General features: G+C 43.6%; 1 protein-coding gene across 9 annotated transcripts in view; it reads right to left on the bottom strand.

Moving 5' to 3' along the window:
• The window catches only part of magi2a (membrane associated guanylate kinase, WW and PDZ domain containing 2a), a 163,472-nt gene that overhangs the window by 3,819 nt on the left and 143,052 nt on the right, over positions 1-16,601 (bottom strand). For 6 of the 9 annotated variants that reach the window (XM_017494141.3, XM_017494145.3, XM_017494143.3 and 3 more), the window contains 8 exons: positions 15,254-15,446; positions 14,319-14,582; positions 10,914-11,099; positions 10,533-10,749; positions 10,167-10,362; positions 9,932-10,075; positions 8,789-8,927; positions 11-2,999 (listed from right to left, as the gene is read on the bottom strand). In XM_017494141.3, the coding sequence (XP_017349630.1) occupies positions 2,407-2,999; positions 8,789-8,927; positions 9,932-10,075; positions 10,167-10,362; positions 10,533-10,749; positions 10,914-11,099; positions 14,319-14,582; positions 15,254-15,446 (1,932 nt within the window). In that variant the 3' untranslated portion in view covers positions 11-2,406. Of the gene's footprint in view, positions 1-10; positions 3,000-8,788; positions 8,928-9,931; positions 10,076-10,166; positions 10,363-10,532; positions 10,750-10,913; positions 11,100-14,318; positions 14,583-15,253; positions 15,447-16,601 lie in introns of those variants that run through there. The other 3 variants (XR_008398429.1, XR_008398428.1, XM_017494142.3) reach the window with 2 other exon arrangements.

Below are 16,601 nucleotides of genomic sequence, written 5' to 3'. Positions count from 1 at the left end.
TGTAAAGAAAATGTTTCAAAGTAATAAAAATAAAGCAAGAGATCTGAAACAAAACATCACAGCGTGAGAACCATTTAAAAAATAATACATCGAACTTTTCCGTCGATATCCCGCGGGTACATTTCTACGACAGGTCATTTCATAGGCACTCTTTATTTGATATATTTATATATATATATATCAGTATTTCAGTATATCTATAGAATTTATGTATATTTCTTTATTTTAAAATAATGTTTTTTTTTATTTAAATTTATTTATTTATTTATTTATTTTACCCCACATCATAATACATTTTTGCATATTTAAGAAAATAAATGAAAATAAATTACAGGGGGGAAAAAAATGCATATTTTTTGAAGTGAAGTAAAGTGAAGTAGCCACAAAAACACAGTCCTTCATTGTTAAACCACAATCATGGAATACATTTGAAAAAATAAAATCATTTTAATATATTTTATTGTTATTTATTAACTGCAAAATAAAGGTGCGACATCACCTATTCATCCATGATATAATTCTCTTTATATATATGTGTGTGTGTGTGTGTGTGTGTGTGTGTGTGTTTTTAAATGTATCTTGTAGTTTGTCTGTGTATGAAAATAGAGACTCGGATAGTAACGTAGTAGCTGGAATTTCAGAAATCCCGCCTTCCTGTGAAAATAAGGATCTGTTTATAGTACACACATTACTCCGGGTTAAGGAATGTCGATAAGGAAGTTTATGGTTAAAAAAAAGCCGCTTTTTTTTTTTTTTTGCCGTCGATTTCCGTAGAAACGGTGAAATCCAGGAAAAATGGCGTTATGTCTGTTTAAGTTTACGGAAAATGGCTCACAGCCAATCAGAGGTCGTTGTGGGCGGGGCTGTTCTAAAAACATCCGCTGTAGATTAGTCTATTATAGGAGGTAAATTATACGGGAATTTCCATATAAGGAGACTCGCTAATGAGAACCTCGACCGATCGACTGAGATTTTATACGGCAGTTTACTCGGTCAAGTTTATGTCCATAAACTAGCCGTTCAATCGGGACAAAAGTAATGGCGCCTTATAAAAGCAGGAAGAGATAGAGGGAGTCCGTGGTAGCCCAGGTGCTGAAATACTGGGATATTTAGCACTTAGGAGAGGCTCTTTCACCATTTAGTTTCCATTCCGTGCTCGATTTGCCTTTTATGGAATTGTGTGGGTGTGGCTAAGTGTAAATGCTTCGTTGGACAGGCTTGGTAACTTACCAGCTGATAATTAAGCCCAGATGTTATTCGAAACCTTTCAGACGACCAACTGAAAAAAAAAATAATAATAATTCTCCAAACACACGAAAAAGCCGTGACGAATCGACATTCTTGAAAGTCAAAAGTTAACGTTTTGCTGATGTATACGGAACCCAGCTACCGAACGTCATTTTTTTTTTTTTTTTTGTACATTTTTTTTTTTAGAAAGACTCCTCAGCATTAGCACTGCGATGTAGTTCGTAAATATTCCCCGATTCTCGTACCTGAAGCGTAAAAAAAAAAAAAAAAAAAAGAGTCGAAGTTAACGGCGTTTTTTGGTCACCCGAACCTTCTTCTGATTCACGTGGACTCGAAGCGACGATCGCTAAAGCGTCTCGATGCTGATTGGCTGACGGACAACGGCAGGCGGGAGCAGGAGACGGATCGGACGGCTCCGAGGAGGAAGCGTGGCGGAGGTTGTGTTGTTGAGAGTGAAACAGCGGTGAGTGTATTTACACTTATGTGTATTCATGTGGCATGTTATATATATATCTCTGTTTATAATATAATATAATATAATATAATATAATATACGTCTTTCTCTAATCATCCGTGTGTTTATTAGATATCTGCAGTTTCTTTCTTTTAAGGCAGAACACATGGGAATAAACTCCTGCGTTACGTCCTTCATCCGTCGTCTGCTTCTTCTCCGTTAAGACGGAATCTGTTCCCCCGTGCGTATAAAACCCGCCGTGGTTCTGATGCATGGGACAGTTCGGTTTTGATGTTTCTCCTCCGACGCGACACACATCCATCATCATCATCATCATCATCATCATCATCGTCGTCGTCATCACTTTCTTTTCTGAGAAAAAACACACTTCCAGTTTTTAAGGTGGTGGGTGTCATGTCTCTTTAAAAGAATAATTTAGAAATCAAATATAACTTAATGCGTGTCTGTCTGTGAGCGCGTGAGGACGTGAGGGACGTGAGGGACGTGAGGGACGTGTGGACGTGAGGGTCGTGGGAGACGGATCCGGGATCTTTGTGGCTCTGAGGTCCAGGATTTCAGAGCAAATCATTCAAACTGAATCGACAGGGGTTTTCTTTCGTTTTTTGGGGCTTATTGATCATCACTTCAGGGCTAATCGAAGATAACCGTGTGTGTGTGTGTGTGTGTGTGTGTGTGTGTGTGTTTTATCTGCTGATGGTGGACGAGGCTGAACGCAGGCTGCTCGGGAGTTTATCCGACCCTGGGATTTTCCACGGCCCTGGGGACACGGTCGCCTTCCTGCTCGCCATGCTGCTGGTGTTCTTGGACGTCTTTCTCTCCCCCGTCCCCCTGTCTGGCTCACGCGCCTGACCTTTGACCTGCTGCACGATTCCGACGCCCTCCACGCCACCCCTGTCGACCTCGACGCCGCCTCGCAGGGGTTTAAGCAGGTCTCGTTTCCGCTCTTTGGATCGACTCTTGCCGGGTTCCGCTTTCGTGTCGTCGGAACGACTCTGGTGCCCCTTGTTTCCACCGGAGCTTCGGCGTCTGGCTCTGCTGCCCTCCCGGTGCCGGTTCTGCCCCCTGCTGGACCCCGCGCCCGCCTTCTCCGCCGCTTTAAGACCCTGGTGGCAGCTTTCGGGGGCTTCCGTAGCGATCGGCGGCGTGTGAGGTGGCTCTGTAGATGGGTTCACATGGGATGACGGCGATGGGTCGGTTAAGCTCTCGAGGGGCGGAGCTACTTCCGACACGCTTGAGGAGGCTGTAGGGTTAGGATCCCAGGGGGCGGAGCTATCTGCTGGGGAAACATGAATGCTAATAAATAATCGCCACACACACCCACACACACACACACACACAGATACAAACTGTACAACACAAAGAAGTAGTTACACTCCATCACACAGCATGCTTTATTCTACAAACAGATACGTGGACTGACACTGATAATCGGTCCCTCCAGGATTGTGCGACCGCAGAAATGGAGGCAAAATCAAGCAAACGCCGCGATATTCGGAGGAATATCACGTGACGTCATCACGACGCGCGTTCAGCCGAAGCGCTCCTCGATTCGCACGCGTCGGACACGAGTACGGCTAAAAGCTCACGCGCGGAACTATTTCACGCAATCGCAGATTCGCCGATTCGAGAGCGCGAAAAAAACACACACACAAAAAAAAACCCCAGAGAAAACTCGATAACCCCAGTTCGACAAACTCAAACGCTCACCATTTACCCTGACAGAAAGCGAGGACGCCACGGCAGCACGTCCTTCAAACAGGAAAAGCGAGTCGAGACGAGAGGAAAACGCCATGAACGTGAGATTGGAGGAAGGGGCGGGGCTTACAGAGGGGCGGTTAATAATATTGTAGCGTTAAAAAAAAAAACAGATTCACGTGTCAACTGGCTCGATTTTCATTGGTGGAAAAAAGACGACTGTATATCCGGCGTATTTTTGAGTAAGTCGTAGCTGACATACTGACCGTGACTCAAGCTTCGTACATGTCCGTGGAATCGGTGAACCGCATCGGAATACGTGCCAACTTATTATTATTATTATTATTATTATTATTATTATTATTATTATTATGATGTCTGTGTAATCACTAAATAAAACAGTTATTTCAGTATTTTTGGTAGAACATGTATTTAAAGGAGCAGTATGTAACAGTCCTCCTGCTGGCTGTGAGGTGAATTGCAATTCCCATGAAAATATTTCCAAGCCTTCAAAATCATAAATTAAAACCATAAATATTCAACGAGTTTAAGAAGAAGAAGAAGAAGAAGAAGAAAACGAGCGGATACGAGCAGCTCTGTTTCAGCCCAAGCCCAGTTTCAGGGTCGGAAAAGTTTCATCGGAAGTCTGAAACAAAGAAACAAATTTCAAATATTCCGAATTTGTATATAAAAAAACAAAAACAACAATCTTACTCTTACAGATCGAGAAAAAGAATTCAACACTGCGGCTTTAATAGAATATTTATAGAGTTTTGTTTTGTTCAGAAACTTTTGACTGGCAGTGTGAGTGTACATACGCACTGACAGACACTCTCACACACTCACACACACACACACACACACACACACACACACACACACTCACACACGCAGAAAATCAAACTGGCACTTTTATGGACGCAGGCCAACAAATGAGGCCCGGGACAATTCATTCACACAGACATGCAAACAGATTCCCACAATTCCCGGCGTGCTCTGTGCTCCGGGAGCGGGTGATTTAGCGCTCCCGCTGCCTGTGGAGTGTGTACGGGACTGAGATATTTCATGGATTTATGTGGCTCGGGGGAGGAAAAGATAGAGCCGGGTCGTAAAGGGATTTAAGCTCATTATATCCCACAGTGCACTGCAGCAGGCGGTGTCCAAGTAAGTAAGTAAAACAGAATGTGGGTTTCGCTCGATCCTGACCTTGAACGTTCCGTTTTTCTTGCGAGACGTCGGGCCGAGAGAGGAGCAGGTTTAAGTCATCGCATGAACTTTATATTTGTCTGTAAATACGCTCAGAACACATTCAGGACCGATATTAAACACGGAAGTACGACGCAATCTGTCCATTAATAATAGCGTCCCTTTAAAGGGCCGATATCGGACATCGGAGGAGACGCGTGTTTAAGGATAAAACGCCGAATGAGGTTAAAGTGTCTCTGTGAGCGGAGCAGACGAGCGCTCGGTCAGATTCTCCTTCACACCGCCATCGCGTTCTCCCTACAGGACCGCGCATCCAATGATCACAAACATCGGCATTGCTTTATTCATTCTGTCAATAAAAATAGTGAATTAAAAGAGTGATAAAATCTCCCACATCCCGCACACACATCACGGTTCCATGACCACAAGGTGTGCAACGTCTCCACGTTTTCTGAACGGAGGTTTGTTTCAGGTTTAAAGGTGAGTGCTTGTGTTTAAAGGTGGTGGTCTAGACGCTGTTGGAAAACTCTGGCGCTTGTCTAGACATTGTTGAAAAACTCAGACTCTCGTCTGGACGCTGTCGAAAAACTCCATCTCTGAGACAGACGCTATTGAAAAACTCCAGTTTTCGTCTAGGCGCTGTTGAAAAACTCCAGTTCTCGTCTAGACGCTGTCGAAAAACTCTGGCTCCCGTCTAGACGCTGTTGAAAAACTCCAGTTCTCGTCTAGACTGTTGAAAAACGCCAGTTCTCGTTTAGACGCTGTCGAAAAACTCCAGTTCTCGTCTAGACGCTGTTGAAAAACTCTGGCTCTCATACAGACGCTGTTGAAAAACTCCAGTTCTCGTCTAGACGCTGTTGAAAAACTCTGGCTCTTGTCTAGAAGCTGTTGAAAAACTCCAGTTCTCGTCTAGACGCTGTCGAAAAACTCTGGCTCCCGTCTAGACGCTGTTGAAAAACTCCAGTTCTCGTCTAGACTGTTGAAAAATGCCAGTTCTCGTTTAGACGCTGTTGAAAAACTCTGGCTCCCGTCTAGACGCTGTTGAAAAACTCCAGTTCTCGTCTAGACTCTGTCGAAAAACTCCAGTTCTCGTCTAGACGCTGTTGAAAAACTCCAGCTTTTGTCTAGACGCTGTTGAAAAACTCTAGCTCTCGTCCAGAGGCTGTCGAAAAACTCCAGTTCTCGTCTAGACGCTGTTGAAAAACTCCAGCTTTTGTCTAGACGCTGTTGAAAAACTCTAGCTCTCGTCCAGAGGCTGTCGAAAAACTCCGTCTCGGACGCTCTTACTCGAGAACAATCTGGCAACCTCGGTGGTGTGAACCACACGCAGGTGATTTCAGTAATCTGAATGCGGAGCTCGGAAAATCCACGGCTGCATAACCCGACTCTGAACACCAGGAACTTTCCCGGCGTAATTATTAACGTTCTGTGACATTTCCAGTTAACCTGCTGAACCCATTCTGAAGACAAATGCAAACCCGGATCTCTGTTAGGAAAGGAATAAAAACACCCCAAACACACGTAGAAAACCAAACTACCAGATTAAGCTAAAAACTCATCACACATCAAAACCTCACTCCATCACACACACACACACACACACACACACACACACACACACACACACACCGTGAGTCAGCATGAGAAGTCTAGCGTTAGAAGGCATGCTGCAAAGTCTGTTACAAACCGTGTCTTTAGACTGGCCCATTAGGAAGAAATATGGGGAGCCATGCGTTTCACTTTTCATGCACATGGAGAGGCTGGAAGATACCATTCCTATAAGAGGGGAAGTAACAACCTAGACCAATCATTAGGGTTAGAACAACAGCCGGAGATCAACATGTTATTCTGCAGTTAGACAGGTTAGACTGACAGAGAGAGAGACAGAGAGAGAGACAGAGAGAGAGACAGAGAGAGAGAGAGACAGTAGGAGAGGTTGCAGTGAGAAGAAAGTGAGTAGATACTATATAATAACACTGTTATAAATACACAGAGCATGCGTCTGATCAGACCGGTAGATGGACAGATTAAAGCGTGAACAGGTTTAAACACCGTGAGGCTCAGAGACTGAAAATACATCTAAAACCGGAGCTTTAAATCACATCATATAGTCGACATTTTGTGTATAGAGCTGCCAGAACGGCAGCAGTGGCGGCCATTTTGAATTGATTTCTTTTTCTTAAAGGAGGGTCTGTGATTTAAAAAAAAAAAAAGAATTACTGCAGTGGTAAAAAAAAATCACAATCCAGTATAAAGTAAAGTTATTAGATTTATTATTGAGTTATTAGACTAAATAATAACATATTTAACGGGTCGAATGGGTTTAATTTGATATTATTTATATTTTTATATTTTTTTATATATTTTTTTTATTTAAATTTTTTTCTTATATATATTTATATTTATATTTAACGGGTCGATTGGGTTTAATTTTATATTATTTATATTTTTATATTTTTTTATATATATTTTTTTTTATTGAATTTTTTTATATATATTTATATTTATATTTAATGGGTCGAATGGGTTTAATTTTATATTATTTATATTTTTATATTTTTATTTTTTAAATTTTAAATAATATTTTTTATATATTTATATTTATATTTAATGGGTCGAATGGGTTTAATTTTATATTATTTCAATTTTTTATATTTTTTATATTTATATTTAATGGGTCGAATGGGTTTAATTTTATATGTTTTATATTTTTTTATATTTTTATATTTATATTTAATGGGTCGAATGGGTTTAATTTTATATTATTTCAATTTTTTATATTTTTTATATTTATATTTAATGGGTCGAATGGGTTTAATTTTATATGTTTTATATTTTTTTATATTTTTATATTTATATTTAATGGGTCGAATGGGTTTAATTTAATATGTTTTATATATTTTTATATTTTTATATTTATATTTAATGGGTCAAATGGGTTTCATTTGATATTTTTTATATTCTTATATTATTTATATTTTATAAAAAATATTTTATATTTTTTTTTATTATATTGATATTTGTGATATTTTTTACATATTCATATTTAATGGGTCGAACGGGTTTAATTTTATATTATTTCTATTTTTTATATATTTATATATTTTTATATTTTTATATATTTATATTTAATGGGTCGAATGGGTTTAATTTTTTATATTTGATATATTTCATATTTTAAAAAAAATATTTTTATATTTAAATTTAATGGGTCGAATGGGTTTCATTTGATATTTTTTATATTCTTATATCATTTATATTTTTTATATTTTTGATATTTTTTACATATTCATATTTAATGGGTCGAACGGGTTTAATTTGAATTTCAGTCTAATAAGCAGGGCTATAAATAACCTCAACTTAAATGTAATAGCAATTTTTAAAAATAAACATTTCAAATAGTTTCCAGGTTCCAAATAAAAATAATCCATTTATATTTAGTGAAATATAAACTCTACAGATTTATCTCTGAATGGCCAAAACATTACTGACCACGTTCCAGTACAGAGCCTGATGTTTATATCACTACAGTGAGCGCAGAGATGATATGCATCAGAGTCCGTGTGTTTTTATTTTTAAATGTGCGTATTTATTTACTATTTATATTGTGTTATATGAGAACCGTCCCTGCTGGGGAAAAAAAAACCCAATAGAAACCATTACAGAAATCTGAATGGTTTTAATGGTTATAATGGGAATTGTGTTGGTTATAATGGAAACTATAATGGTCCTTGTGGGTCTCTACTGGTAATGTGTTGGGTTCTATTGGTGGCAGGTTTATGTCTAGTGGAAACCAATAGAAACCATTAAAATCCTAATAGACGATGGCCCAAAACACGCTACATTTGTTAATTCTTTTAATGGTATTTGTAGTGGAAACCAGTAGAATTTCTGTAATGGCTTCTACTTGGGGGTTTTTTCAGCAGGGGTTGGATTATACCGGCTCTACAAGCGCTGTACTTGTTTCTACATCATCAGTGTTTGTTATCGTTCATCACGGGAAATCTGTGTGTGTGTGAATCACTCCTGTAAACATTACACACACCGCAGGACGTGCTACAGAGCAAAATAAGCTTCTTAGTGTATTACTATTATTATTCATTATATTGAAATACACATTCTGTGTGTATGTGTGTGTGTGTGTGTGTGTGTGTGTAAACCCACCATACTCCGGTACCTGTCCCGTCCCTCTCTTCAGCAGCAGTCTCACTCTGTTTCCGCCGGACTTGATGAGCTCGATGGCGCGAGTGTGTGTCATCTCCCGTGTGCTCTCACCATTAATCTCTATGATCTGATCTCCAACCTACACACACACACACACACACACACACAGAGGTGAGAAACATGCTGACAGGAACACAGGTCATGGGCTAATGAGCGTGTGAGTGTTTTGAAAAATACTTTAGTGTGTGTGTGTGTGTGTGTGTGTGTGTGTGTGTGTGTGTGAGAGAGGGCGGGGTGTTAAGTCCATCGATGGAAGTGTGGGTGTGTCTTCGAGTGCTTATATGTAAATAGGAGCAGCTCTGAGAGGGCGGGGCTTTAAGTCCATCAATGGAAAGGGGGGTGTGATTAATTAATTAATTAATGTCACTCTAATTTCCTTTCATTCGTTTGGAGCTTTCTCTTCTTCCTGCATGATCGCTGTAATTTATCACACAGAATCAGATTAGCACTGCAGGGTCTGCTCCAGGTTCAACACACACACACACACACACACACACACACACACACACACACAGTTTCTCTGGCTGATGTAGTTTCCTGTCAATACTGTGAGATAAATGAGATCCACTCCATTTAAAGAGCTCTTAATGAGCACTAACGAGCAGGCTGCTTGTCCTGAGCTCCGGCTTACTCGTTTGTTACTTTAATGGATTTTAGGCATTTTCCTTCGCGCACGGATCACGCAGAGCTCAACACTAATGCTCCGGTAATCAAAAGGCCATTTCATTTTGCCGTATAGAATCGTTAAACACAAGATCATTAAACAATGGATATATATATATATATATGCATGCTCCCAAAGAACTTCAAAACAGCACTTAATTGCCAAAGTCTCACTTCAGGACTACATTACCCAGAATCCCATCTCCAAACCCACCAATCAGCCATGGAGACAGCGCATGTGAATCCGCCATATTGTTAGCGAGGTGGCTTTGCGTACATGGAGCGTAATAAGTCTGGGAGCAGCTAGGAACAACGCTAACAGTGTGTGATGTAATAATGTAAAGTTAGAAATGTTGTCTGCGATGTGCAAACCTGTGGCCGTCATGGCTGTAAAAGGAAACAGGAAGTGATGTCACTCACCCTCATCCTGCCGTTGCGGATGGCCGGGCCGTCGTCGGCCAATCGGAGCACGAACAGGTCCATCTTGTATTCCCGCCCACCTCGGATACTGAACCCGAAACCCTTAACACTCTTCTCCAACTCCACAGTGAAGAAATCAAAATTCTATACACACACACACACACACACACATTCACAAGGGGATGCATTTAAATCCACCTGTTCATGGATGTCCAGTGTGTGTGTGTGTGTTTACCTGTGTGTGTCTGTACTCTGTGATGGTGTAGGAGCGTGGGTCAGTGTGTCTGTAGTCCAGCAGTGGTGTGTGTGTGTGTGTGTACTCCGCTACAGGAGGCTGTCTGTAGTCCACGGGCGGTTGGCGGTAATCAGTGAACGGGGGATGTCGAATGTCGGGCTTCACGTCCTGACGGGCTTTGACCTCTGACCTGTAACTGCTCAGCCAATCAGAGACCAGAGATCAAACACTGAGTCATTAAAACTAACATTTTATAATTACTTGGTCCTGTATACTCTCAGCAAAATGTATTTATTATCAATGCTTCGTGTGTGTGTGTGTCTGTGTGTGTGTGTGTGTGTGTGTGTGTGTGTGTGTGTGTCTCACCTGCCGTCGTGTGTGTACATCTGCACCGCGGCAGCTGCAGGCTGAGTGGGCTGGCTCTCAGGGCTCGTCTGATTGCTCGGGCTGGTTTGATTGACAGGGCTGGGGTGTGTGTCTGGGGGCGTGTCCGTCTCAGCTTGGTTATTCTGTGCCACCGGACTCGGGTGGGCCAGAGGACTCGGTTTCTCCGAGCTAGCAGCCGAGGGAGTACTGCTCGTCTCTGAAACCCACACACGCACACAAATCGATTACATTATTATAAATGCATCTATTAGAATAAACTAATAAATAAAGTGACACACACACACACACACACACACACACACAGTTGTATAGAGCACTACAGTAATGTGAGGAAGGTGTGACATTCGACATGGTCGTTACCGTCCTGTGTGACGACGCGCAGCGTGACGCTCAGTCCCGCGTCTTTGATGAGTTTAACGATGTCGGCGTGAGCCATGCTAACGATGGACTGATTATTCACCGCCAGGATCCGATCTCCCACCTTCAGCTTCCCGCTGCGCTCAGCCGGACTGCCCTCGATGATTCGCCCGATCTTATGAGGCACCGCTGGGGGGGAAGGGCGGGGGGGGGGGGGGGGGGGGGGGGGGTGGAGAACGCACACACATGAGAGCACACACACGAGAGCACACACACACACACACACACACACACACACACTGTACATCAGACAATGGATAGTTAGGGATTTTGTCAACTTTAATTTTTTCCACTTTATGAGTGAATGAGTGAGTGAATGAGTGAATGAGTGAGGGAATGAGTGAGTGAATGAGTGAATGAGTGAGTGAATGAGTGAGTGAATGAGTGAATGAGTGAGTGAATTAGTGAATGAGTGAGTGAATGAGTGAATGAGTGAGTGAATGAGTGAATGAGTGAGTGAATGAGTGAGTGAATGAGTGAATGAGTGAGTGAATGAGTGAATGAGTGAGGGAATGAGTGAATGAATGAGTGAATGAGTGAGGGAATGAGTGAGTGAATGAGTGAATGAGTGAGTGAATGAGTGAATGAATGAGTGAATGAGTGAGGGAATGAGTGAATGAATGAGTGAATGAATGAGTGAATGAGTGAGGGAATGAGTGAATGAGTGAGGGAATGAGTGAATGAATGAGTGAATGAGTGAGGGAATGAGTGAGTGAATGAGTGAATGAGTGAGTGAATGAGTGAATGAGTGAGGGAATGAGTGAGTGAATGAGTGAATGAGTGAGTGAATGAGTGAATGAGTGAGGGAATGAGTGAGTGAATGAGTGAATGAGTGAATGAGTGAGTGAGTGAGTGAGCGAGGGAATGAGTGAATGAGTGAGTGAATAAATGAGTGAATGAGTGATGGAATGAGTGAGGGAATGAGTGAGTGAATGAGTGAATGAGTGAGGGAATGAGTGAGGGAATGAGTGAATGAGTGAGGGAATGAGTGAATGAGTGAGTGAATGAGTGAGGGAATGAGTGAATGAGTGAGTGAATAAGTGAGTGAATGAGTGAGTGAATGAGTGAGGGAATGAGTGAGTGAATGAGTGAGGGAATGAGTGAGTGAATGAGTGAGTGAATGAGTGAATGAATGAGTGAGTGAATGAATGAGTGAATGAGTGAGTGAGTGAATCAGTAAGGGAATGAGTGAGTGAATGAGTGAGTGAATGAGTGAGTGAATGAGTGAGTGAGTAGAAGAGAGTGAATCAGTAAGGGAGTGAGTGAATGAGTGAGGGAATGAGTGAGTGAATGAGTGAGTGAATCAGTAAGGGAATGAGTGAGTGAATGAGTGAGTGAGTGAGTGAGTGAGTGAATCAGTAAGGGAATGAGTGAGTGAATGAGTGAGTGAATCAGTAAGGGAATGAGTGAGTGAATGAGTGAGTGAATGAGTGAGTGAGTGAGTGAATCAGTAAAGGCGTAAGTGAGAGGATGTTAATGAATGAGTGAGTGAGGGACTGACTGACTGATTTAATGAGTAAATGTGGAAATGAGTGAGTGATTGTGTGAGTGAGTGAATGAGTGACGGGATAAAAGAGTGAGTGAGTGAATGAGTGCCGACTGAATGAGTAAGTGAGGGAATGAGTGAGTGAATGAGTGAGTGAGTAACTGAGTCAATGAATGAGTAAGGGGGTGAATAAGTGAGTGAGTGAGTGAATTGGGTGATGAGTGAATGAGTGACTGACTGAATAAGTAAGTGAGGAAATGAGTGAATGAATGAATAAGTGAGTGGCTGAATGATTAAAAGTGAGAATGAGTGAGTGAGTGAGTGGCTGAATGAGTAAACGTGGAACTAACTGAGAGACTGATTGAATGAATAACTGTGGGAATCAGTGAGTGAGTGAATAAGTGAGTGAGTGAAGGAGTGACTAAATGAGTAAATGTGGGAATGAGTGAGTGAGTGAATGAGTGAGTGAGTGAATGAGTGAGTGAGTGTGGGAGTGAATGAGTGAGTGAATAAATGAGTGAATGAGTGAGGGAATGAGTGAGTGAGTGAGTGAGGGAATGAGTGAGTGAGTGTGGGAATGAGTGATTGACTAGTTGAATGGGGGAATAAGGGGGATGAGTTAATGAGTGAGTGAGTGAGTGAGTGAGTGAGGGAATGAGTGAGTGAGTGTGGGAATGAGTGATTGACTAGTTGAATGGGGGAATAAGGGGGATGAGATAATGAGTGAGTGAGTGAGTGAGTGAGTGAGTGTGGGAATGAGTGACTAGTTGAATGGGGGAATAAGGGGGATGAGTTAATGAGTGAGTGAGGGAATGAGTGAGTGAGGAATGAGTGATTGGCTAGTTGAATGGGGGAATAAGGGGGATGAGTTAATGAGTGAGTGAGTGAGTGAGTGAGTGAGGAATGAGTGATTGACTAGTTGAATGGGGGAATAAGGGGGATGAGTTAATGAGTGAGTGAGGGAGTGAGTGAGTGAGGAATGAGTGATTGACTAGTTGAATGGGGGAATAAGGGGGATGAGTTAATGAGTGAGTGAGTGAGTGAGTGAGTGAGTGAGTGAGTGAGGAATGAGTGATTGACTAGTTGAATGGGGGAATAAGGGGGATGAGTTAATGAGTGAGTGAGGGAGTGAGTGAGTGAGGAATGAGTGATTGACTAGTTGAATGGGGGAATAAGGGGGATGAGTTAATGAGTGAGTGAGTGAGGAATGAGTGATTGACTAGTTGAATGGGGGAATAAGGGGGATGAGTTAATGAGTGAGTGAGGGAATGAGTGAGTGAGGAATGAGTGATTGACTAGTTGAATGGGGGAATAAGGGGGATGAGTTAATGAGTGAGTGAGGGAGTAAGGAAATGATTCAGTGAGGGAATAAGTGAATAAATTAATGAGTGAGTGAACGGATAAGGGAATAAGTAAGTAAGCGGTAGGGAGAAAGTCTCTCTCTCTCTCTCTCTCTCTCTCTCTCTCTCTCTCTCTCCCCCCCGCCCCCCCCCTCTCTCTCTGTAAGTGCAGTAGTATAAATGAGAGTGGAAGTGCACTTTCTTGGCCCCTGAGTAGACACACATGAATTATTGAAACATGACAGTAAAAGGAAGCGGTGCACAGTTAGTAGCTCTGTGCTCCGTTAGAGTAATCAGGGTAAACAGTGAGTGTCCCTCTGCCCCGAGTCGGAGCCATCAGCACGGCGCACACAGCAATAAAGACCAGCGCCGAGGCGTAAGTAATCACACCCTCAATTACACTTGCGGCACTGTGGCTCACGGTTACCTCTTTTTCCAGCGAGGAGATCACACCAACACGGGGAAGACGCATAAATAAAGAAAAGAAAAGAAACCCGATGCTCGGGAAACCCGTCGTCTAACCTGCAGCAGCTGCGGCTGTTTCCGGCCTGCTCAGCGAACTGATGATGACGAACCCGAACCCTTCCGTCTCCTTGCGCTGAACGACGACGTCACTGGCCTGACTGGCCGCGGTGTCCGAGGGCTGCGAGGGCGTGGTGTTAGGGGCGTGGTTTTGAGGAACGCCGGCGCTGTTGGAGAAGTTTCCGGAGTTGAAGTCACTCCGAGGTGAGCTGTGCTGGGTGGACACGGGGCCGGGGCTGCGTCCGTTCTGAGGACACGACTCGCCTGAGGACGCACAGAAACACAAACACGATCCCGATCTCACTCCAGTTTTATAACTCGCAGACCTTTATTTATTCTGGGTCATCCCTGTTATTTTATTCCATCTAGTGTTACGGCATAGTGCACGTTTGCTGTATATTTGATGTCGTCTTCCTTTCGTCGAAGTTGAAATGCTGTGGATGTGACACCGGATCCGCACAATTCATACACAGTCGCGAGTAGCGAGTTGTGGGTCCAAGCACTGACGTTGGCTGCAGGATGTCGTGATGTAATACGTATCAGTGAAGGCAACCCATAGTGAATGTCATCTAATATCGACAAACCTGAGACTCTTACATGAGTGTCACTTCCTGTTACTAATAGGAAGTGCTATCAGTATGTCAACATCTTAAAGATATGAGGAAGAGTAATATGCACTCACCCATGCCGACGCTCTTCAGAACTGTGCAACAAGATTATTGAGTTTTCCAGCGCCTCAAAAAATGTGTTGAATAATGAAAAAAAAAAAGAATCCTACCAAAAAAGAAGCACTCCTGGTGCTTGGACCCTAATATATAATAGTAGAAGAAAATTAAAATACTAGAGCAGCCATTTTAAACTAGGCTTATTGGCCGTGCCACGTCTTTCTTAATCGTAATATTTGTACCTTTTAACTTTGTTAAAGTCTGACTCACATGCGGGCTGCACTCTCCTCCGTATCGCCAGTTTGACATGGCCGGTCCGAGCCGCCACGTGCATCAGATCGATGACGTGGCGATGAGGTTTTCCCGCCACAGAGATCCCGTCCACTGAAATCAGCTCGTCTCCGGGACGCAGGCGGCCATCTTTATCCGCCGGGCTGTTCTCTACGATCGCCCCGATCAGGATCTACAGTGAAACAAGACCACACACAACGTCTCACTAACGTCTCACTGACAACACACTGACGTCACACTGACGTCTCACTGACGTCTCACTGACGCCACACTGACGCCACACTGACGTCTCACTGACGTCTCACTGACATCTCACTGACGCCTCACTGACGTCTCACTAACACCTCACTGACGTCTCACTGACGCCTCACTGACGTCTCACTGACGCCTCACTGACGTCTCACTGACGCCTCACTGACGCCACACTGACGCCTCACTGACGTCTCACTGACGTCTCACTGACGCCACACTGACGTCTCACTGACGCCACACTAACGACACACTAACGCAACACTGACGTCTCACTGACGCCTCACTGACGTCTCGCTGACGCCACACTGACGCCTCACTGACGCCACACTGACGCCTCACTGACGACACACTGACGTCTCACTGACGCCACACTGACGTCTCACTGACGCCACACTAACGCAACACTGACGTCTCAGTGACGTCTCACTGACGCCTACTGACGTCACGCTAACACCTCACTAACACCTCACTGACATCTCACTGACGCCTCACTGACGTCTCCCTAACACCTCACTGACGTCTCCCTAACACCTCACTGACGTCTCCCTAACACCTCACTGACACCTCACTGACGTCTCACTGACACCTCACTGACGCCTCACTGACGTCTCACTGACGCCTCACTGACATCTCACTGACGTCTCACTGACGCCTCACTGACGCCTCACTGACGCCACACTGACGCCTCACTGACGCCTCACTGACGCCACACTGACGCCTCACTGACGCAACACTGACATCTCACTGACGCCTCACTGACCCCTCACTGACATCTCACTGACGCAACACTGACGCCTCACTGACGCCACACTGACGCGACACTGACGTCTCACTGACGTCTCACTAACACCTCACTGACGCCACATTGACGTCTCACTGACGCCTCACTGACGTCTCACTGACGCCTCACTGACGTCTCCCTGACGCCTCACTGACGCCTCTCTGACGCCTCACTGACGCCTCACTGACGTCTCACTGACGCCTCACTGACGCCACACTGACGCCTCACTGACGCCTCACTGACGCCTCACTGACGCAACACTGACATCTCACTGACGCCTCACTGACGTCTCAC

Source organism: Ictalurus punctatus, chromosome 19, assembly GCF_001660625.3.
Source record: "Ictalurus punctatus breed USDA103 chromosome 19, Coco_2.0, whole genome shotgun sequence".
NCBI lineage: Eukaryota > Metazoa > Chordata > Actinopteri > Siluriformes > Ictaluridae > Ictalurus > Ictalurus punctatus.
This window is presented reverse-complemented; position numbering and strand designations above follow the sequence as displayed.